Source organism: Bombina bombina, chromosome 3 (assembly GCF_027579735.1).
Source record: "Bombina bombina isolate aBomBom1 chromosome 3, aBomBom1.pri, whole genome shotgun sequence".
NCBI lineage: Eukaryota > Metazoa > Chordata > Amphibia > Anura > Bombinatoridae > Bombina > Bombina bombina.
The window spans coordinates 1,144,386,529-1,144,410,681 of NC_069501.1; the positions used below are offsets into that span (position 1 = coordinate 1,144,386,529).

Below are 24,153 nucleotides of genomic sequence, written 5' to 3' on the forward strand. Positions count from 1 at the left end.
TACACCCGGTCTTGAGAGGAAGTCACAGTAAACCTACTCTGGCATTCAAAATAATAAAATCTTGATTGAAGTTCAATTTTCTTTAGACACCAAAAACTTCACCTCCTCCATGAACAGAGGCAAAGAGAATGACTGGGGGTTATGGGTAAGGGAAGTGACATATATAGCAGCTTTGCTGTCATGCTCTTTGCCTACTCCTGCTGGCCAGGAGTGATAATCCCACTAGTAATTGATGATTCCGTGGACTCACCATATCTTAAGAAAGAAAAGATGATGGAGACTTTTGCACATGCCTTTATTTACCATGTCATGATCTGTAACAAAAAATGTAATTTGTGCTGATAACACAGAAACCACATTGGAAAAGGAAGCAAACCGTCTCAGCAGTGACAAGGTTAAACTAAACTCTAAATTACAGTAATGTAGTATAATTTTTCAAAGAAACAAAATATTTCTGTAAAATGAATCTCATTTTAATTACACTTTTTTTTATTTGCAACATTTGATTTATTATGGCTGAATAACCCAAGGCTTACCACAAGCTGAATTTCTCTTAGCAAAGATTACAATAAAATATGGTCCTTCCATGCTGACTTGTCATCTGTAACAGCACATTATATTGCTGCTGGCTGCAAGGCACCTTTAACAGAGCAGTAGGAGTGGACAGGTTTGACAGACAGCTCCATTGTATGGCTCCTAATGTGCTGTACTTTAACTTGCTATGGCACCCCTTTAAGATTAAAGAGTGAACTCTAGGAATATTACAGATTCTGTGGCACAGAGGAGGAGCTAGTGGTCTCAGGGAGAGGAGTGTGTCAGGTTACAAAGGCATGCAAAGAGACGGGGGGGGGGGGGGGTGTGAAGCTACTCAGCGTGAGATTTTGTTGTTGATGTTCTCACTGGTCACCCACACACTGATTTATGCAGATCACAAGCACACCATAGACAGTGCGCTGTGGCAGCAGTAATTCCCTAACCTGCACTAGTTTCCCAACTTAACAGCGTAGTGCAATTAATGCAACGCTCCTTCAGGAGTCCGGAACCATCAACTTTGTTTTTTTAAAAATGAAATCATTAAAAAATAAAAATATTTAAAAAAAAACTGCCACAGTGGTAGTATTTATAATAGGCAGAGACAGATAGGCACATGCCTACTCTGCATAATTATAAATCCAGCCCTGCAAATAGGCCTTTGCTGGCAATATGTGGACAAATGATAGCAGAAAGGGAATGGATATACATAATGATCTTTAAGGGTGCCTATGTTTTCTGCCCATTCCCAAAAAGCACAAGACTACATATCCCTAGTTATGAATATCACTATAAAGTGAGTGTGAGGAAAATTGTGAGAAAAATAAAAATAAATTTACACTTACATCAAAAGTCTAAATCTGCCAAGCCCATGGATATCAATGGCTTATGAACAAGACGTTTGGTTTTGTCATACAAACGTATAGACACATCTGGGAAAGATGTCTAGGAAAAATAAAAAAAAAGTTACAACAATATATAATATACAAGTATATTGTTTTCAAAATAGTTACAATAATTTGTATAATTTCTTATTTAAAATATGTAACATCCAAAAAACTTTCATCAAAACAAATTTTATGCTTACCTGATAAATTAGTTTTGTTTGGGGATGATGATAGTCCATAGGGCTCCATAACATGTGGGATATAATTCCCACCACTAGGAGTAGGCCAAGTAACCACACAAGAGATTTAATCCCTCCCACCTTCCCTCTCTCCTCAGTTTAACATATAGCCGAGCAGAGAAAAGGAAACAGGCAAGTAGGAAAGACAAAGCAGGGTTTATAGAGGTGCAAATTAGAACTGTCGTCTGAAAAATTGAAACAGGCAGGGCCTATGGACTATCATCATCCCGAAATGCAAGCATACATTTTGTTTTCTTTTGTATAATGATGATAGTCCATAGGGCTCCATAACATGTGGGATTAATACCCAAGCAGATAGTTACGGAATTGGTGGGACAATTTTATGGAAGTTCCTATTTATCAGACACTGCGACCTGAAGGACTTTCCTGCCAAAAGCTGCTTGCGAAAAAGCAAAAACATCAAAGCAGGTGGCTTTCCCACCACCAAGTAAGCCTTGTGCAGTACCTGTTTGAGCCAAGAGGCCAAGGCTACAGCAGTAGCCTTCTGCCTTATATGAATCCAAGAGTAATGAACAAAAAAGCAGGACAGGGGGGGCGTGTCCGACCAGCGACCAAGATGGCTGCTTGCTAATTTTGGCTGATCGAGGAGTTGTTAAAGCCGTTGTTTATCCCTCCTTTATTCCACACACTAAGCTTATATCTGAGGATCTGAAGCTCCTTTACATCTGTGGAGTTACTTTGAGTACTTTCTATCTGAAATTACAGCCTAGCAAACAGAAATAGAGAAGGTACGCAGCGGAGGCCTGACAAAGGCCTAGACCTTCATCTACCCCTCCACTTTCCTGATCTACAAGTCAGACTAACCAGCCATTTGCGCTGAAGAACTACATTGATAGTGCATAGAGACGTTTTGATACCTCAAACCTTTAAGCTATAACCCACTTGTAGCTAGTAATTGATTTCGCTATTGTTGTGGGGACGGCTCGAGCTGACCTGGAGTTGCTTCGCTACTAGCATGGATTGCCTGGGTTCATGGGAGACGACAGTGACACAGCTGCTGATAGATCGCTTTGCAGCGCTGGAGAGAGACCTTTGTGCCCTGTTTGAGTCAGGGGTGAAGGCATCACATTGTGGACCGCGTCCACAGATACAACTAGATCTGAAACAGGAACCTAAACAAGAAGGCGTTGATTTAGTGAAGATTGATGTGACCGAACAGCAAGCTCAGACGCCGCCGGAGGATCTCCGCTACCAAACGACAGCACAGCCCTCAGGGGAAATTATTGCATCAAACCTTCTAGCGGAGAGTAGGGCTTTAAGAGCAGTTCCGAGTTATTCGTATGACAAGCAGTCAAGTTCACTTGCCCGTATAAATCTTGAAGCTCTTATCTTACAGAGGAGACGGCATAAGAACATACAGCGAACTGCAGTAGATGACATTGTCCCATCTCCGTTCTGGCAGAAGACCCGGCAATCGGCTCAACATTTATGGACATGGAAGGATTATTCTCTATACGGCTACCGCCTTAATAAATCTGGTGTAGGTTGAACTATTGACTTTCCAAGATGGAGTTGCAATCTGGCATTTGGGACTAACATTGGCTAGATGATATATCTTAAACATGTCCTAAATAACCAGTTGTAATTCTGATATATTTATTCACATCCCAGTACCCTGTCTTGATATTTTATGTTAGTAGAGTTATTAGCCTGTTGATAGTGAAATCGCTACTAACATCCTACTCACTGATAATGAGAATGTTTATTTTTATTTCTTTCCACGTTAAGAAGGTTTAATATTTAGGGGCAACGGAGCAGCTAATGAATTGGTTGCAGCATGTGCAGACACTTCTAGACTGGCCGCTGTTGTTCTCAGGAAATACTTGAAGCTTTAACAAACGTATAAAATAATACACCTGTCATGAATATGTTCTATCCTCATCAGTGGGGTAAAGTCAACGAGCATATTACCCTAGCAGCTAATCTCACAAGTGACTGTATATTGTTATAGGTTATAGTTTGCATTCTACCTTCAAAGTAATCTGAGGTTTTATTGTATCCTACATGTTTGCTTATGTCTCAGACAGTTCTTGCCTTCAAGAAAGTGTTGTTGTGTGATCTCTGCACATAGATTCATATTTATATTTCAATTAACAGGTATATAAGGGACCTGATATTTATAAAACCCTCCTGTAATTTTCTTTTTTATGTAATAGAGGTCCAAGAGTGGCTTCACTTTTGTCATAGGAGGTAGAAACCTGAGGATTAGTTTTGGATAGTTTTTGTTTTATTTTAGCATATCACAACTACTTAGATATATAGGCTGAGTTATTTTTTATTCTATTGTCCATGTATGCATTTATTTGCTCTTATGCCATTCCACTGCCTTGGAACATACCATCTGTTTGTTTGTACTATTATATGTCACAATCTATGTATGTCTATTTTAATCCTCAATAAAAATATTTAAAAAAAAATAAATAAAAAAAAAAAAGCAGGACAATTGTCTGAACTCCTTGGTAGCTTGAAAATAAAACTTCAATGCTCTGACAGCATCCACATTATGTAAAACACGTTCTGTAGAATTAGAAGGATCCGGACACAAGGAAGGAACAACAATCTCCTGATTGATATTTTTTGAAGAAACCACCTTAATTAGAAAATCATTTTTAGTTTAAAGAACTGCTTTATTTTTGTGAAAAACTTAAAAAACAGAATTTATGTTTACCTGATAAATTACTTTCTCCAACGGTGTGTCCGGTCCACGGCGTCATCCTTACTTGTGGGATATTCTCTTCCCCAACAGGAAATGGCAAAGAGCCCAGCAAAGCTGGTCACATGATCCCTCCTAGGCTCCGCCTTCCCCAGTCATTCGACCGACGTAAAGGAGGAATATTTGCATAGGAGAAATCATATGATACCGTGGTGACTGTAGTTAAAGAAAATAAATTATCAGACCTGATTAAAAAACCAGGGCGGGCCGTGGACCGGACACACCGTTGGAGAAAGTAATTTATCAGGTAAACATAAATTCTGTTTTCTCCAACATAGGTGTGTCCGCTCCACGGCGTCATCCTTACTTGTGGGAACCAATACCAAAGCTTTAGGACACGGATGAAGGGAGGGAGCAAATCAGGTCACCTAAATGGAAGGCACCACGGCTTGCAAAACCTTTCTCCCAAAAATAGCCTCAGAAGAAGCAAAAGTATCAAACTTGTAAAATTTAGTAAAAGTGTGCAGTGAAGACCAAGTCGCTGCCTTACATATCTGATCAACAGAAGCCTCGTTCTTGAAGGCCCATGTGGAAGCCACAGCCCTAGTGGAATGAGCTGTGATTCTTTCAGGAGGCTGCCGTCCGGCAGTCTCATAAGCCAATCTGATGATGCTTTTAATCCAAAAAGAGAGAGAGGTAGAAGTTGCTTTTTGACCTCTCCTTTTACCAGAATAAACAACAAACAAGGAAGATGTTTGTCTAAAATCCTTTGTAGCATCTAAATAGAATTTTAGAGCACGAACAACATCCAAATTGTGCAACAAACGTTCCTTCTTTGAAACTGGATTCGGACACAAAGAAGGCACGACTATCTCCTGGTTAATGTTTTTGTTAGAAACAACTTTCGGAAGAAAACCAGGTTTAGTACGTAAAACCACCTTATCTGCATGGAACACCAGATAAGGAGGAGAACACTGCAGAGCAGATAATTCTGAAACTCTTCTAGCAGAAGAAATTGCAACCAAAAACTAAACTTTCCAAGATAATAACTTAATATCAACGGAATGTAAGGGTTCAAACGGAACCCCCTGAAGAACTGAAAGAACTAAATTGAGACTCCAAGGAGGAGTCAAAGGTTTGTAAACAGGCTTGATTCTAACCAGAGCCTGAACAAAGGCTTGAACATCTGGCACAGCTGCCAGCTTTTTGTGAAGTAACACAGACAAGGCAGAAATCTGTCCCTTCAAGGAACTTGCAGATAATCCTTTCTCCAAACCTTCTTGAAGAAAGGATAGAATCTTAGGAATTTTTACCTTGTCCCAAGGGAATCCTTTAGATTCACACCAACAGATATATTTTTTCCATATTTTGTGGTAAATTTTTCTAGTTACAGGCTTTCTGGCCTGAACAAGAGTATCAATGACAGAATCTGAGAACCCTCGCTTTGATAAGATCAAGCGTTCAATCTCCAAGCAGTCAGTTGGAGTGAGACCAGATTCGGATGTTCGAACGGACCTTGAACAAGAAGGTCTCGTCTCAAAGGTAGCTTCCATGGTGGAGCCGATGACATATTCACCAGGTCTGCATACCAAGTCCTGCGTGGCCACGCAGGAGCTATCAAGATCACCGATGCCCTCTCCTGATTGATCCTGGCTACCAGCCTGGGGATGAGAGGAAACGGCGGGAATACATAAGCTAGTTTGAAGGTCCAAGGTGCTACTAGTGCATCTACTAGAGTCGCCTTGGGATCCCTGGATCTGGACCCGTAGCAAGGAACCTTGAAGTTCTGACGAGAGGCCATCAGATCCATGTCTGGAATGCCCCACAATTGAGTAATTTGGGCAAATATTTCCGGATGGAGTTCCCACTCCCCCGGATGAAACGTCTGACGACTCAGAAAATCCGCTTCCCAATTTTCCACTCCTGGGATGTGGATTGCAGACAAGTGGCAGGAGTGAGTCTCCGCCCATTGAATGATTTTGGTCACTTCTTCCATCGCCAGGGAACTCCTTGTTCCCCCCTGATGGTTGATGTACGCAACAGTCGTCATGTTGTCTGATTGAAACCGTATGAACTTGGCCTTTGCTAGCTGAGGCCAAGCCTTGAGAGCATTGAGTATCGCTCTCAGTTCCAGAATATTTATCGGTAGAAGAGATTCTTCCCGAGACCAAAGACCCTGAGCTTTCAGGGGTCCCCAGACCGCGCCCCAGCCCACCAGACTGGCGTCGGTCGTGACAATGACCCACTCTGGTCTGCGGAAGCTCATCCCCTGTGACAGGTTGTCCAGGGACAGCCACCAACGGAGTTAATCTCTGGTCCTCTGATTTACTTGTATCGTCGGAGACAAGTCTGTATAGTCCCCATTCCACTGACTGAGCATGCACAGTTGTAATGGTCTTAGATGAATGCGCGCAAAAGGAACTATGTCCATTGCCGCTACCATCAAACCTATTACTTCCATGCACTGCGCTATGGAAGGAAGAGGAACAGAATGAAGTATTTGACAAGAGTTTAGAAGTTTTGATTTTCTGGCCTCTGTCAGAAAAATCCTCATTTCTAAGGAGTCTATTATTGTTCCCAAGAAGGGAACCCTTGTTGACGGAGATAGAGAACTCTTTTCTACGTTCACTTTCCATCCGTGAGATCTGAGAAAGGCCAGGACAATGTCCGTGTGAGCCTTTGCTTGAGGAAGGGACGACGCTTGAATCAGAATGTCGTCCAAGTAAGGTACTACTGCAATGCCCCTTGGTCTTAGCACCGCTAGAAGGGACCCTAGTACCTTTGTGAAAATCCTTGGAGCAGTGGCTAATCCGAACGGAAGTGCCACAAACTGGTAATGCTTGTCTAGGAATGCGAACCTTAGGAACCGATGATGTTCCTTGTGGATAGGAATATGTAGATACGCATCCTTTAAATCCACCGTGGTCATGAATTGACCTTCCTGGATGGAAGGAAGAATTGTTCGAATGGTTTCCATTTTGAACGATGGAACCTTGAGAAACTTGTTTAGGATCTTGAGATCTAAGATTGGTCTGAATGTTCCCTCTTTTTTGGGAACTACAAACAGATTGGAGTAGAACCCCATCCCTTGTTCTCCTAATGGAACAGGATGAATCACTCCCATTTTTAACAGGTCTTCTACACAATGTAAGAATGCCTGTTTTTTTATGTGGTCTGAAGACAATTGAGACCTGTGGAACCTCCCCCTTGGGGGAAGCCCCTTGAATTCCAGAAGATAACCTTGGGAGACTATTTCTAGCGCCCAAGGATCCAGAACATCTCTTGCCCAAGCCTGAGCGAAGAGAGAGAGTCTGCCCCCCACCAGATCCGGTCCCGGATCGGGGGCCGCCACCCGCTTGGGTATAGGAAAAGCTTCGGGGGGCCCCGGGACCTCTAGGAACTTGTCCATTTTACATAGTTTCTCTGGAATGACCAAATTCTCACAATCATCCAGAGTGGATAACACCTCCTTAAGCAGAGCGCGGAGATGTTCCAATTTAAATTTAAATGTAATCACATCAGGTTGAGCTTGTTGAGAAATTTTCCCTGAATCTGAAATTTCTCCCTCAGACAAAACCTCCCTGGCCCCCTCAGACTGGTGTAGGGGCCCTTCAGAACCAATATCATCAGCGTCCTCATGCTCTTCAGTATTTTCTAAAACAGAGCAGTCGCGCTTTCGCTGATAAGTGGGCATTTTGGCTAAAATGTTTTTGATAGAATTATCCATTACAGCCGTTAATTGTTGCATAGTAAGGAGTATTGGCGCGCTAGATGTACTAGGGGCCTCCTGTGTGGGCAAGACGAAGGAGGGGATGATGCAGTACCATGCTTACTCCCCTCACTTGAGGAATCATCTTGGGCATCATTTTCTCTAAATTTTGTGTCACATAAATCACATCTATTTAAATGAGAAGGAACCTTGGCTTCCCCACATTCAGAACACAGTCTATCTGGTAGTTCAGACATGTTAAACAGGCAAAAACTTGATAACAAAGTACAAAAAACGTTTTAAAATAAACCGTTACTGTCACTTTAAATTTTAAACTGAACACACTTTATTACTGCAATTGCGAAAAAGTATGAAGGAATTGTTCAAAATTCACCAAAATTTCACCACAGTGTCTTAAAGCCTTAAAAGTATTGCACACCAAATTTGGAAGCTTTAACCCTTAAAATAACGGAACCGGAGCCGTTTTTATATTTAACCCCTTTACAGTCCCTGGTATCTGCTTTGCTGAGACCCAACCAAGCCCAAAGGGGAATACGATACCAAATGACGCCTTCAGAAAGTCTTTTCTATGTATCAGAGCTCCTCACACATGCATCTGCATGTCATGCTTCTCAAAAACAAGTGCGCAATACAGGCGCGAAAATGAGACTCTGCCTATGATTAGGGAAAGCCCCTAGAGAATAAGGTGTCCAATACAGTGCCTGCCGGTTATTTTACAAAATTCCCAAGATTAAAATAATTCCTCAAGGCTATGGAGAATAAAATATGTTTATATATAAATCGATTTAGCCCAGAAAATGTCTACAGTCTTAAAAAGCCCTTGTGAAGCCCTTTTTTCTTTCTGTAATAAAAATGGCTTACCGGATCCCATAGGGAAAATGACAGCTTCCAGCATTACATCGTCTTGTTAGAATGTGTCATACCTCAAGCAGCAAAAGTCTGCTCACTGTTCCCCCAACTGAAGTTAATTCCTCTCAACAGGCCTGTGTGGAAACAGCCATCGATTTTAGTAACGGTTGCTAAAATCATTTTCCTCTTACAAACAGAAATCTTCATCTCTTTTCTGTTTCAGAGTAAATAGTACATACCAGCACTATTTTAAAATAACAAACTCTTGATTGAATAATAAAAACTACAGTTAAACACTAAAAAACTCTAAGCCATCTCCGTGGAGATGTTGCCTGTACAACGGCAAAGAGAATGACTGGGGAAGGCGGAGCCTAGGAGGGATCATGTGACCAGCTTTGCTGGGCTCTTTGCCATTTCCTGTTGGGGAAGAGAATATCCCACAAGTAAGGATGACGCCGTGGACCGGACACACCTATGTTGGAGAAAGAAGAATCATTAGATAAAGCTGATAACTCAGAAACTATACTAGCGGATGAATGGCTAGCAAAAAAAAGCACTTTCCAGGATTATAGCTTCATTTCTATAGAGTGCATCAGTTCAAAGGGAGGACCTTGCAGAACAGAAAGAACTAAGTTTAAATTCCAGGGTGGAGATAACAGAATTTATGCTTACCTGATAAATTACTTTCTCCAACGGTGTGTCCGGTCCACAGCGTCATCCATAACTTGTGGGAATATTCTCTTCCCCAACAGGAAATGGCAAAGAGCACAGCAAAAGCTGTCCATATAGTCCCTCCTAGGCTCCGCCCACCCCAGTCATTCGACCGACGGACAGGAGAAAAAACAGGAGAAAGCATAAGGTGCCGTGGTGACTGTAGTTAAAGAAATTCATCAAACCTGATTAAAAAAAAAATCAGGGCGGGCCGTGGACCGGACACACCGTTGGAAAAAGTAATTTATCAGGTAAGCATAAATTCTGTTTTCTCCAACATTGGTGTGTCCGGTCCACGGCGTCATCCATAACTTGTGGGAACCAATACCAAAGCTTTAGGACACGGATGAAGGGAGGGAGCCAATCAGGTTACCTAAACAGAAGGCACCACGGCTTGCAAAACCTTTCTCCCAAAAATAGCCTCCGAAGAAGCAAAAGTATCAAATTTGTAGAATTTGGCAAAAGTGTGCAGGGAAGACCAAGTCGCTGCCTTACATATCTGATCAACAGAAGCCTCGTTCTTGAAGGCCCATGTGGAAGCCACAGCCCTAGTAGAGTGAGCTGTGATGCGTTCAGGAGGCTGCCGTCCGGCAGTCTCGTAAGCCAATCGGATGATGCTTTTCAGCCAAAAGGAAAGAGAGATAGCAGTAGCTTTTTGACCTCTCCTCTTGCCAGAATAAACGACAAACAGAGAAGACGTTTGTCTGAAATCCTTTGTTGCTTCTAAATAGAACTTTAAAGCACGAACTACATCTAAATTGTGTAACAAACGTTACTTCTTTGAAACTGGATTCGGAAAAAGAAGGCACAACAATTTCCTGGTTAACCCCTTAAGGACCACAGCACTTTTCCATTTTCTGTCCGTTTGGGACCAAGGCTATTTTTACATTTCTGCAGTGTTTGTGTTTAGCTGTAATTTTCCTCTTACTCATTTACTGTACCCACACATATTATATACCGTTTTTCTCGCCATTAAATGGACTTTCTAAAGATACCATTATTTTCATCATATCTTATAATTTACTATAAAAAAATTATAAAATATTAGGAAAAAATGGAAAAAAACACACTTTTTCTAACTTTGAACCCCAAAATCTGTTACACATCTACAACCACCAAAAAACACCCATGCTAAATAGTTTCTAAATTTTGTCCTGAGTTTAGAAATACCCAATGTTTACATGTTCTTTGCTTTTTTTTTGCAAGTTATAGGGAAATAAATACAAGTAGCACTTTGCTATTTCCAAACCACTTTTTTTCAAAATTAGCGCTAGTTACATTGGGACACTGATATCTTTCAGGAATACCTGAATATCCCTTGACATGTATATATTTTTTTTTAGAAGACATCCCAAAGTATTGATCTAGGCCAATTTTAGTATATTTCATGCAACCATCTCGCTACCAAATGCAATCAAATAAAAAAAATTGTTCACTTTTTCACAAATTGTTTCACAAACTTTAGGTTTCTCACTGAAATTATTTACAAACAACTTGTGCAATTATGGCATAAATGGTTGTAAATGCTTCTCTGGGATCCCCTTTGTTCAGAAATAGCAGACATATATGGCTTTGGCATTGCTTTTTGGTATTTAGAAGCCCGCTAAATGCCACTGCGCACCACACGTGTATTATGCCCAGCATTGAAGGGGTTAATTGGGGAGCTTGTAGGGAGCTTGTAGGGTTAATTTTAGCTTTAGTATAATGTAGTAGACAACCCAAAGTATTGATCTAGGTCCATTTTGGTATATTTCATGCCACCATTTCACCGACAAATGCGAACAAATAAAAAAAAGCGTTAAATTTTTCACAATTTTAGGTTTCTCACTGAAATTATTTACAAACAGCTTGTGCAATTATGGCATAAATTGATGTAAAAGCTTCTCTGGGATCCCCTTTGTTCAGAAATAGCAGACATATATGGCTTTGGCTTTGCTTTTTGGTAATTAGAAGGCAGCTAAATGCCGTTGCGCACCACACGTGTATAATGCCCAGCATTGAAGGGGTTAATTAGGGAGCTTGTAGGGAGCTTGTAGGGTTAATTTTAGCTTAAGTGTAGGTATCAACCTCCCACATGACACATCACACCCCCTGATCCCTCCCAAACAGCTCTCTTCCCTCCCCCACCCCACAATTGTCCCCGCCATCTTAAGTACTGGCAGTAAGTCTGCCAGTACTAAAATAAGAGTTTTTTGGGGATTTTAAAAAAAAAATAATAATAATAATTCTGCTCTGTAGGATCCCCCCTTAGCCCCCAACCTCCCTGATCCCCCCCAAACAGCTCTCTAACCCCCCTCTCTGCCTTATTATGCGCCATATTGGGTACTGGCAGCTGTCTGCCAGTACCCAGTTTGAAATCAAATGTTTTCTATCAATTTTTTTATTTTATTATTTTAAAACTACTATTTTCTGTAGTGTAGCTGCCCCCCCTCAACCCCCAACCTCCCACCCTCCCAGATCGTTAGAATTTATAATGTTCAACTTCCCACCCTCTCTCCCACCAAGTACCACCTTACTTGTTCCATAGTGTAGGGTTCCCACTCCCGCGCGCGCACCCGCGATCACGTGCGCACGCGCGCGCACTCGATCCCGCCCCCCTTCCCACCGATGGCCACCCACCCGCCTCCCTGGATCAGCTCCCACCCACCAACGAACATAGCCATTGATGGCCGATGCAGAGAGGGCCACAGGGTGGCTCTCTCTGCATCGGACGGCTAAAAAATGTTATAGCAGGATGCCTCAATATCGAGGCATCACTGCTATAACATGAAAGCAGTTGGAAGTGATCAGGATCGCTTCCACTGCTTTCAAAGACCAACGACGTACGGGGTACGTCCTTGGTCATTAACTGCATTTTTTTGCAGGAAGTACCCCATACGTCGTTGGTCGTTAAGGGGTTAATATTCTTGTTGGAAACAACCTTTGGAAGGAAACCAGGTTTAGTACGCAAAACAACCTTATCTGAATGGAACACCAGATAGGGCGGATTACACTGCAAAGCAGATAACTCAGAAACTCTTCTAGCAGAAGAAATAGCAACCAAAAACAGAACTTTCCAAGATAACATCTTGATATCTATGGAATGTAGAGGTTCAAACGGAACCCCTTGAAGAACTGAAAGAACTAAATTCAGACTCCAGGGAGGAGTCAAAGGTCTGTAAACAGGCTTGATCCTGACCAAAGCCTGAACAAAAGCTTGAACATCAGGCACAGCTGCCAGTCGTTTGTGTAACAAGACAGATAAAGCAGAAATCTGTCCCTTTAGAGAACTCGCTGATAATCCCTTATCCAAACCTTCTTGGAGAAAGGAAAGGATCCTAGGAATTTTGATCTTACTCCATGAGAATCCCTTGGATTCACACCAACAGATATATCTTTTCCATATTTTATGGTAAATTTTTCTAGTTACAGGTTTTCTGGCTTGTACCAGAGTATCTATTACAGAATCCGAAAACCCACGCTTAGATAAAATCAAGCGTTCAATTTCCAAGCCGTTAGCTGGAGGGAAACTAGATTTGGATGTTCGAATGGACCTTGTACTAGAAGATCCTGTCTCAAAGGTAGCTTCCATGGTGGAGCCGATGACATATTCACCAGGTCTGCATACCAAGTCCTGCGTGGCCACGCAGGAGCTATCAAGATCACCGAGGCCCTCTCCTGCTTGATTCTGGCTACCAGCCTGGGAATGAGAGGAAACGGTGGAAACACATAAGCTAGGTTGAAGGTCCAAGGCACTACTAATGCATCCACTAGAGTCGCCTTGGGATCCCTGGATCTGGACCCGTAGCAAGGAACCTTGAAGTTCTGACGAGACGCCATCAGATCCATGTCTGGAATGCCCCATAATTGAGTCAACTGGGCAAATATCTCCGGGTGGAGTTCCCACTCCCCCGGATGGAATGTCTGACGACTCAGATAATCCGCCTCCCAGTTTTCCACTCCTGGGATGTGGATCGCAGATAGGTGGCAGGAGTGATCCTCCGCCCATTTTATGATTTTGGTCACTTCTCTCATCGCCAGGGAACTCCTTGTTCCCCCCTGATGGTTGATGTAAGCAACAGTCGTCATGTTGTCTGATTGGAACCTTATGAATCTGGCCTTTGCTAGTTGAGGCCAAGCCCTGAGAGTATTGAATATCGCTCTCAGTTCCAGAATGTTTATCGGGAGAAGAGACTCTTCCCGAGACCATAGCCCCTGAGCTTTCAGGGAGTCCCAGACCGCGCCCCAGCCCACTAGACTGGCGTCGGTCGTGACGATGACCTACTCTGGTCTGCGGAAGCTCATTCCCTGGGACAGGTGGTCCTGGGTTAGCCACCAACGGAGTGAGTCTCTGGTCTTCTGATCTACTTGAATCACTGGAGACAAGTCTGTATAGTCCCCATTCCACTGTTTCAGCATGCACAGTTGTAATGGTCTTAGATGAATTCGCGCAAAAGGAACTATGTCCATTGCTGCAACCATCAACCCTACTACTTCCATGCACTGAGCTATGGAAGGTCGTGGAACAGAGTGAAGAACTTGACAAGCGTTTAGAAGTTTTGACTTTCTGACATCTGTCAGGAAAATCTTCATTTCTAAAGAATCTATTATTGTCCCCAAGAAAGGAACTCTTGTCGATGGAGACAGGGAACTTTTTTCTATGTTCACTTTCCATCCGTGAGATCTGAGAAAGGCCAGAACAATGTCTGTGTGAGCCTTTGCCTTTGAAAGAGACAACGCTTGTATCAGAATGTCGTCCAAGTAAGGTGCCACTGCAATGCCCCTTGGTCTAAGAACCGCTAGAAGGGACCCGAGTACCTTTGTGAAAATCCTTGGAGCAGTGGCTAGCCCGAATGGGAGAGCCACAAACTGGTAATGTTTGTCCAGAAAGGCGAACCCTAGGAACTGATGATGATCTTTGTGGATAGGAATATGTAGATACGCATCCTTTAGATCCACGGTAGTCATAAATTGACCCTCCTGGATTGTAGGTAAAATAGTTCGAATAGTTTCCATTTTGAACGATGGCACTCTGAGAAATTTGTTTAGGATCTTTTAATCCAGAATTGGTCTGAAAGTTCCCTCTTTCTTGGGAACTACAAACAGATTTGAGTAAAACCCCATTCCTTGTTCCACGGTTGGAACTGGGTGTATCACTCCCATTTTTAACAGGTCTTCTACATAATGTAAGAATGCCTGTCTCTTTATTTGGTTTGAAGATAAGTGAGACATGTGGAACCTTCCCCTTGGGAAGATAACCCTGAGAAACTATTTCTAGTGCCCAGGGATCCTGAACATCTCTTGCCCAAGCCTGAGCGAAGAGAGAGAGTCTGCCCCCTACTAGATCCGGTCCCGGATCGGGGGCTACTCCTTCATGCTGTTTTGGTAGCAGCAGCAGGCTTCTTGGCCTGCTTACCCTTGTTCCAGCCTTGCATCGGTTTCCAAGCTGGTTTGGTTTGTGAAGCATTACCCTCTTGTCTAGAGGCTGCAGAGTTGGAGGCCGGTCCTTTCCTGAAATTGCGAAAGGAACGAAAATTAGACTTATTCTTGGCCTTGAAAGGCCTATCTTGTGGGAGGGCGTGGCCCTTACCCCCAGTGATGTCTGAGATAATCTCTTTCAATTCTGGCCCAAAAAGGGTTTTACCCTTGAAAGGGATATTAAGCAATTTTGTCTTGGAAGATACATCCGCTGACCAAGACTTTAGCCACAGCGCTCTGCGCGCCACAATTGCAAACCCTGAATTTTTCGCCGCTAATCTAGCTAACTGCAAAGCGGCATCTAAAATAAAGGAATTAGCTAACTTAAGTGCGTGAATTCTGTCCATAACCACCTCATACGGAGTCTCTCTACTGAGCGACTTTTCTAGTTCCTCGAACCAGAACCACACTGCTGTAGTGACAGGAATAATGCACGAAATAGGTTGCAGGAGGTAACCTTGCTGTACAAAAATCTTTTTAAGCAAACCCTCCAATTTTTTATCCATAGGATCTTTGAAAGCACAATTATCCTCAATAGGAATAGTAGTGCGCTTGGCTAGTGTAGAAACTGCCCCCTCGACCTTAGGGACTGTCTGCCATAAGTCATTCTGGGGTCGACCATAGGAAATAATTTCTTAAATATAGGAGGGGGGGACAAAAGGTATGCCGGGCTTCTCCCACTCCTTATTCACTATGTCCGCCACCCGCTTGGGTATAGGAAAAGCGTCGGGGTGCACCGGAACCTCTAGGAACTTGTCCATCTTGCACAATTTTTCTGGAATGACCAGGTTGTCACAATCATCCAGAGTAGATAGCACCTCCTTAAGCAGTGCGCGGAGATGCTCTAATTTAAATGTCACAACATCAGGTTCTGCCTGCTGAGAAATTCTACCTGAATCAGAAATTTCCCCATCTGACAAAACCTCCCTCATGGCCACTTCAGATTGGTGTGAGGGTATGACAGAGCAATTATCATCAGCGCCCTCCTGCTCTACAGTGTTTAAAACAGAGCAATCGCGCTTTCTCTGAAATACAGGCATTTTGGATAAAATATTTGCTATGGAGTTATCCATTACTGCCGTCAATTGTTGCATAGTAACAAGCATTGGCGCGCTAGAAGTACTAGGGGTCTCCTGCGTGGGCAAAACTGGTGTAGACACAGAAGGAGAATTATGTCTACTCCCTTCATCTGATGAATCATCTTGGGCAACTTTACTATCTGTGGCAGTACTGTCCTTACTTTGTTTGGACGCTATGGCACAATTATCACACAATTTTGAAGGGGGAGACACATTGGCTTCCATACATACAGAACATAGTCTATCTGAAGGCACAGACATGTTAAACAGGCTTAAACTTGTCAATAAAGTACAAAAACCGTTTTAAAACAAAACCGTTACTGTCTCTTTAAATTTTAAACAGGGCACACTTTATTACTGAATATGTGAAAAACTATGAAGGAATTGTTCAAATTTAACCAAATTGTCACCACAGTGTCTTAAAGCACTCAAAGCATTGCACCCCAAATTTCAGACCTTTAAACCTTAAAATGAGGAAACCGGAGCCGGTTACAGTTTTAACCCCTCTACAGTCCCAGCTACAGCCTTTGCTGCGACTTTACCAAACCCAGGGGGGTATACGATACCAAATTAAGCCTTCTAGGAACCTTTTCAACTACTTTCAGACCCACACACATGCAGCTGCATGTCCTGCTCTCAAAAGTAACTGCGCAGTAATGGCGCGAAAATGAGGCTCTGCCTACTACAGAGAAGGCCCTTCCTGACTGGGAAGGTGTCTAAACCAGTGCCTGACGTAAAAAAACGTTCCCCAAAGCTTATAAAGTGTGAATTTCAACCTCAAGCTGTATAAAATGCCCAAATAAAGCAATCGATCTAGCCCATAAAAGTATCTACCAGTTTTATAGCCCATATTAAGCCCTTTATTCTGTTTGAGACTAAGAAAATGGCTTACCGGTCCCCATGAGGGGAAATGACAGCCTTCCAGCATTACAAAGTCTTGTTAGAAATATGGCTAGTCATACCTTAAGCAGAAAAGTCTGCCAACTGTTTCCCCCAACTGAAGTTATCTCATCTCAACAGTCCTATGTGGAAACAGCAAACGATTTTAGTTACTGCTGCTAAAATCATATTCCTCTCACAAACAGAACTCTTCATCTTTTTCTGTTTCAGAGTAAATAGTACATACCAGCACTATTTTAAAATAACAAACTCTTGATAGTAGAATAAAAAACTACAACTAAACACCACATACTCTTCACCATCTCCGTGAAGATGCTGCTTGTTCAGCGGCAAAGAGAATGACTGGGGTGGGCGGAGCCTAGGAGGGACTATATGGACAGCTTTTGCTGTGCTCTTTGCCATTTCCTGTTGGGGAAGAGAATATTCCCACAAGTTATGGATGACGCCGTGGACCGGACACACCAATGTTGGAGAAATAGGTTGCACAACTTGCCTAATTCTTAGCAGCGTCTGGAAAAAAGTCTGAAGTCAGGAAGTTTAGCTAACTTTCTATGAAAGAGAACAGATAAGGCAGGAATTTGACCCTCCAGTGAGCTAGCAGACAAACCCTTGTCAAGGCCATTTTGTAAAAACTGAAGAATTCTAGGAATCCTAAAGGAACACTAAGAAAATCCTTTGGAAGAACACCAATGAAAGTATAACTTCCAAATCTTTTCATACATTTTTTTGGGTAACAGGTTTTCTGGATTGAATTAGCGTGTCGGATAACCCTCTGTGTTTTAAGACTAGGTGTTCAACCTCCATTCCGTTAAACTTAAGAGATTTAAAATCCTGATGGAAAAGAGGCCCTTGAGACAATAGATCTTCTCTTAGAGAAAGAAGCCATGGAGGAGAAAATTACACCTGCACTAGATCTGCATACCATGTTCTGTGGGGCCAGTCTGAAGCAATCAAGATTCCCGAAGCTGACTCCTAATTGAGTCAAGCAATCACTCTTAGAATTAGAACAAACGGAGGAAACAGGTACGCTAGATGAATATTCAATGGACACACCAAGGCATCTATCATCTGAGCCTTTGGATCTCTTTACCTTGCACAATACATTGGAAGTTTGTGATTTAAATGAGAAGTCACCAGATCTGTGTCTCGGTAGGCCCAATTTGATCACTAATTGATCTAAGATGTCCTGATGGACAGACCACTCTCCTGGGTGAATTAAAGGGACAGTCTAGTCCAATTTTTTTTTTTCATGATTCAGATAGGGCAGATTTTAAACAATTTTCCAATTTACTTTTATCACCAATTTTTCTTTGTTCTCTTGGTATTCTTAGTTGAAAGCTTAACTTAGGAGGTTCATATGCTAATTTTTTAGACCTTGAAGGCCGCCTCTTAAGAATGCATTTTAACAGGTTTTTCACCACTATTGGGTGTTAGTTCATGTTTTTCATATAGATAACACTGTGCTCGTGCACGTGAAGTTACCTGGGAGCCATCACTGATTGGCTAAACTGCAAGTCTGTCAAAAGAACAAATAAAGGGGCAGTCTGCAGAGGCTTAGATACAAGCTAATCACAGAGGTAAAACATATATAAATATAACTGTGTTGGTTATGCAAAACTAGGGAATGGGTAAACAAAGGATTATCTATCTTTTAAAACAATAACAATTCTGTCCCTTTAACTGACAAATAAGGTCATCCGCTTTCCAGTTGTTCACTCCTGGAATGTGAATTGCTGAAAGGGAGCATTGATTCCTTTCTGCCCAAGACAGAATCTGGGATACTGCGGGTTCCCCCATGATGACAGGGAGCATTGATTCCTCTCTGACGAAGACAGAATTTGGGACACTTCCTGCGAAGACAGAATTTGGGACACTTCCTGCATAGCCATAATTTGGGACACTTCCTGCATAGCCAGAATTTGGGACACTTCCTGCATTGACTCCCCAATGTTTGCTTTTAAACATTACTGTGTGCCTGCTGGTGTCAGGTTTTCTTTGTGTTGATAATTTTTGTAATGTTTTCCTATGAGCCTGTCACCTCAGGGGTTAACTGCTCGGGTTGCTGGGAACTGTGCAGCTTTCTGTCAGTGTTCGGGGCTGTGGAGTTTACAGTGACTAAGGATGTGTACTCGGTCCGGTCTGAGAGTGCGGTGTGTATATATATATATATATATATATATATATATATATATATATATATATATATATATATATATATATGTGTGTGTGTGTGTATTGATCCCACTGACAACAATTAATTTTGTACTTAATAAATATTTATATATATATATATATATATATATCATCCACCTGGGTGCTAAACATGTATCCAGTATTGGGGACAATAATTTCCCCAAAATGTCACAATTTACAACCTACTCCCAATGATTACCGGGCCCTGGACAGGTTCAGCTAAAATATACCGGGCCTTAAGGTCATTTGGGTTGAGAACCCTTGCTGTTGTACTGAGAATTGGAGAAGTCATGCACGACTGCATGTGGAATTAATCATGCAGAGTAATATGTATGAAAGGCATATACATACATAATATATTATAATACTGTGTACACTAAGTAATAGTAAAGAACATATAATGTCTACAGATCTACATAGACAAAGTTCTGCATATGTAAAAAGCATTATGTGCGCTGCTGCACAAGCATAAACATATACAGTTTATATAGATTTGCATATAATACTTCACTGCAAATAACATTCCAAAGAGCATAGAATGTACAACAGTATAGAGAATGCAGAATGACATAAACACTATGGCCTAGATTTGGAGTTCGGCGGTAGCCGTCAAAACCAGCGTTAGAGGCTCCTAACGCTGGTTTTGGCCGCCCGCTGGTATTTGGAGTCAGTGATTAAAGGGTCTAACGCTCACTTTTCAGCCGCGACTTTTCAATACCGCAGATCCCCCTACGCCATTTGCGTAGCCTATCTTTTCAATGGGATCTTTCTAACGCTGGTATTTAGAGTCGTTTCTGAAGTGAGCGTTAGAGCTCTAACGACAAAATTCCAGCCGCCTGAAAATAGCAGGAGTTAAGAGCTTTCTGGCTAACGCCGGTTCATAAAGCTCTTAACTACTGTACCCTAAAGTACACTAACACCCATAAACTACCTATGTACCCCTAAACCGAGCTCCCCCCACATCACCGCCACTCGATTAAAAATTTTAACCCCTAATCTGCCGACCGCCACCTACGTTATACTTATGTACCCCTAATCTGCTGCCCCTAACCCCGCCGACCCCTGTATTACATTTATTAACCCCTAACCTGCCCCCCACAACGTCGCCGCCAGCTACTTAAAATAATTAACCCCTAATCTTCCGACCGCAAAGCGCCGCCTCCTACGTTATCCCTATGTACCCCTAATCTGCTACCCCTAACACCGCCGACCCCTATATTATATTTATTAACCCCTAATCTGCCCCCCTCAACGTCGCCGACACCTGCCTACACTTATTAACCCCTAATCTGCCGAGCGGACCTGAGCGCTACTATAATAAAGTTATTAACCCCTAACCCGCCTCACTAACCCTATCATAAATAGTATTAACCCCTAATCTGCCCTCCCTAACATCGCCAACACCTAACTTCAATTATTAACCCCTAATCTGACGACCGGAGCTCACCGCTATTCTAATAAATTGATTAACCCCTAAAGCTAAGTCTAACCCTAATACTAACACCCCCCTAAGTTAAATATAATTTAAATCTAACGAAATAAATTAACTCTTATTAAATAACTTATTCCTATTTAAAGCTAAATACTTACCTGTAAAATAAATCCTAATATAGCTACAATATAAATTATAATTATATTATAGCTATTTTAGGATTAATATTTATTTTACAGGCAACTTTGTAATTATTTTAACCAGGTACAATAGCTATTTAATAGTTACCTAGTTAAAATAATAACAAATTTACCTGTAAAATAAATCCTAACTTAAGATATAATTAAACCTAACACTACCCTATCAATAAATTAAGTAAATAAACTACCTACAATTACCTACAATTAACCTAACACTACACTATCAATAAATTAATTAAACACAATTGCTACAAATAAATACAATTAAATAAACTAGCTAAAGTACAAAAAATAAAAAAGAACTAAGTTACAAAAAATAATAAAATATTTACAAACATAAGAAAAATATTACAACAATTTTAAACTAATTACACCTACTCTAAGCCCCCTAATAAAATAACAAAGCCCCCCAAAATAAAAAATTCCCTACCCTATTCTAAATTTAAAAAGTTACAAGCTCTTTTACCTTACCAGCCCTGAACAGGGCCCTTTGCGGGGCATGCCCCAAGGATTTCAGCTCTTTTGCCTGTAAAAAAAAAAATACCATACCCCCCCCCAACATTACAACCCACCACCCACATACCCCTAATCTAACCCAAACCCCCCTTAAATAAACCTAACACTAAGCCCCTGAAGATCTTCCTACCTTGTCTTCACCATACCAGGTTCACCGATCCGTCCTGGCTCCAACATCTTCATCCAACCCAAGCGGGGGTTGGCGATCCATCATCCGGTGCTGAAGAGGTCCAGAAGAGGCTCCAAAGTCTTCCTCCTATCCGGCAAGAAGAGGACATCCGGACAGGCAAACATCTTCTCCAAGCGGCATCTTCAATCTTCTTCCATCCGGTGCGGAGCGGGTCCATCTTGAAGCAGGCGACGCGGATCCATCCTCTTCTTCCGTTGTCTCCCGACGAATGACGGTTCCTTTAAGGGACGTCATCCAAGATGGCGTCCCTCGAATTCCGATTGGCTGATAGGATTCTATCAGCCAATCGGAATTAAGGTAGGAATTTTCTGATTGGCTGATCAAGTTCAATCCGATTGGCTGATCCAATCAGCCAATCAGATTGAGCTCGCATTCTATTGGCTGTTCCGATCAGAATAGGGTAGGGAATTTTTTATTTTGGGGGGCTTTGTTATTTTATTAGGGGGCTTAGAGTAGGTGTAATTAGTTTAAAAACAGAATTTATGTTTACCTGATAAATTACTTTCTCCAACGGTGTGTCCGGTCCACGGCGTCATCCTTACTTGTGGGATATTCTCCTCCCCAACAGGAAATGGCAAAGAGCCCAGCAAAGCTGGTCACATGATCCCTCCTAGGCTCCGCCTACCCCAGTCATTCGACCGACGTTAAGGAGGAATATTTGCATAGGAGAAACCATATGTTACCGTGGTGACTGTAGTTAAAGAAAATAAATTATCAGACCTGATTAAAAAAACCAGGGCGGGCCGTGGACCGGACACACCGTTGGAGAAAGTAATTTATCAGGTAAACATAAATTCTGTTTTCTCCAACATAGGTGTGTCCGGTCCACGGCGTCATCCTTACTTGTGGGAACCAATACCAAAGCTTTAGGACACGGATGAAGGGAGGGAGCAAATCAGGTCACCTAAATGGAAGGCACCACGGCTTGCAAAACCTTTCTCCCAAAAATAGCCTCAGAAGAAGCAAAAGTATCAAATTTGTAAAATTTAGAAAAAGTGTGCAGTGAAGACCAAGTCGCTGCCTTACATATCTGATCAACAGAAGCCTCGTTCTTGAAGGCCCATGTGGAAGCCACAGCCCTAGTGGAGTGAGCTGTGATTCTTTCAGGAGGCTGCCGTCCGGCAGTCTCATAAGCCAATCGGATAATGCTTTTAATCCAGAAGGAGAGAGAGGTAGAAGTTGCTTTTTGACCTCTCCGTTTACCAGAATAAACAACAAACAAAGACAAAGTTTGTCTGAAATCCTTAGTAGCTGCTAAGTAAAATTTTAGAGCACGAACTACATCCAAGTTGTGCAACAAACGTTCCTTCTTTGAAACTGGATTAGGACACAAAGAAGGCACAACTATCTCCTGGTTAATGTTTTTGTTAGAAAACAACTTTTGGAAGAAAACCAGGTTTAGTACGCAAAACCACCTTATCTGCATGGAACACCAGATAAGGAGAAGAACACTGCAGAGCAGATAATTCTGAAACTCTTCTAGCAGAAGAAATTGCAACCAAAAACAAAACTTTCCAAGATAATAACTTAATATCAACGGAATGTAAGGGTTCAAACGGAACCCCCTAAAGAACTGAAAGAACTAGGTTGAGACTCCAAGGAGGAGTCAAAATTTTGTAAACAGGCTTGATGCTAACCAGAGCCTGAACAAAGGCTAGAACATCTGGCACAGCTGCCAGCTTTTTGTGAAGTAACACAGACAAGGCAGAAATCTGTCCCATCAAGGAACTTGCAGATAATCCTTTTTCCAATCCTTCTCGAAGGAAGGATAGACTCTTAGGAATCTTAACCTTGTCCCAAGGGAATCCTGCAGATTCACACCAACAGATATACCAAATTATGTGGTAATTTTTCTGGTTACAGGCTTTCAGGCCTGAACAAGAGTATTAATAACAGAATCTGAGAACCCTCGCTTTGATAAGATCAAGCGTTCAATCTCCAAGCAGTCAGCTGGAGTGGGTCGAACGGACCTAGAACAAGAAGGTCTCGTCTCAAAGGTAGCTTCCATGGTGGAGCCGATGACATATTCACCAGATCTGCATACCAAGTCCTGCGTGGCCACGCAGGAGCTATCAAAATCACCGACGCCCTCTCCTGATTGATCCTGGCTACCAGCCTGGGGATGAGAGGAAACGGCGGGAACACATAAGCTAGTTTGAAGGTCCAAGGTGCTACTAGTGCATCCACTAGAGCCGCCTTGGGATCCCTGGATCTGTACCCGTAGTAAGGAACTCTGAAGTTCTGACGAGAGGCCATCAGATCCATGTCTGGAATGCCCCACGGTTGAGTGACTTGGGCAAAGATTTCCGGATGGAGTTCCCACTCCCCCGGATGCAATGTCTGACGACTCAGAAAATCCGCTTCCCAATTTTCCACTCCTGGGATATGGATAGCAGACAGGTGGCAGGAGTGAGACTCCGCCCATAGACTGATTTTGGTCACTTCTTCCATCGCTAGGGAACTCCTTGTTCCCCCCTGATGGTTGATGTATGAACTTGGCCCTCGCTAGCTGAGGCCAAGCTTTGAGAGCATTGAATATCGCTCTCAGTTCCAGAATATTTATCG

At 42.3% G+C, this 24,153-nt stretch overlaps 1 protein-coding gene across 1 annotated transcript in view; it reads right to left on the reverse strand.

The window, feature by feature from the left end:
* Positions 1 to 1,377: 1,377 nt before the first annotated feature.
* Positions 1,378 to 24,153, reverse strand: part of RNF17 (ring finger protein 17) — a 514,511-nt gene continuing 491,735 nt past the window's right edge. The window contains exon 18 of the mRNA XM_053705579.1: positions 1,378 to 1,476. Coding sequence (XP_053561554.1) covers positions 1,378 to 1,476 — 99 coding nt within the window. The remainder of the gene's footprint in view (positions 1,477 to 24,153) is intronic.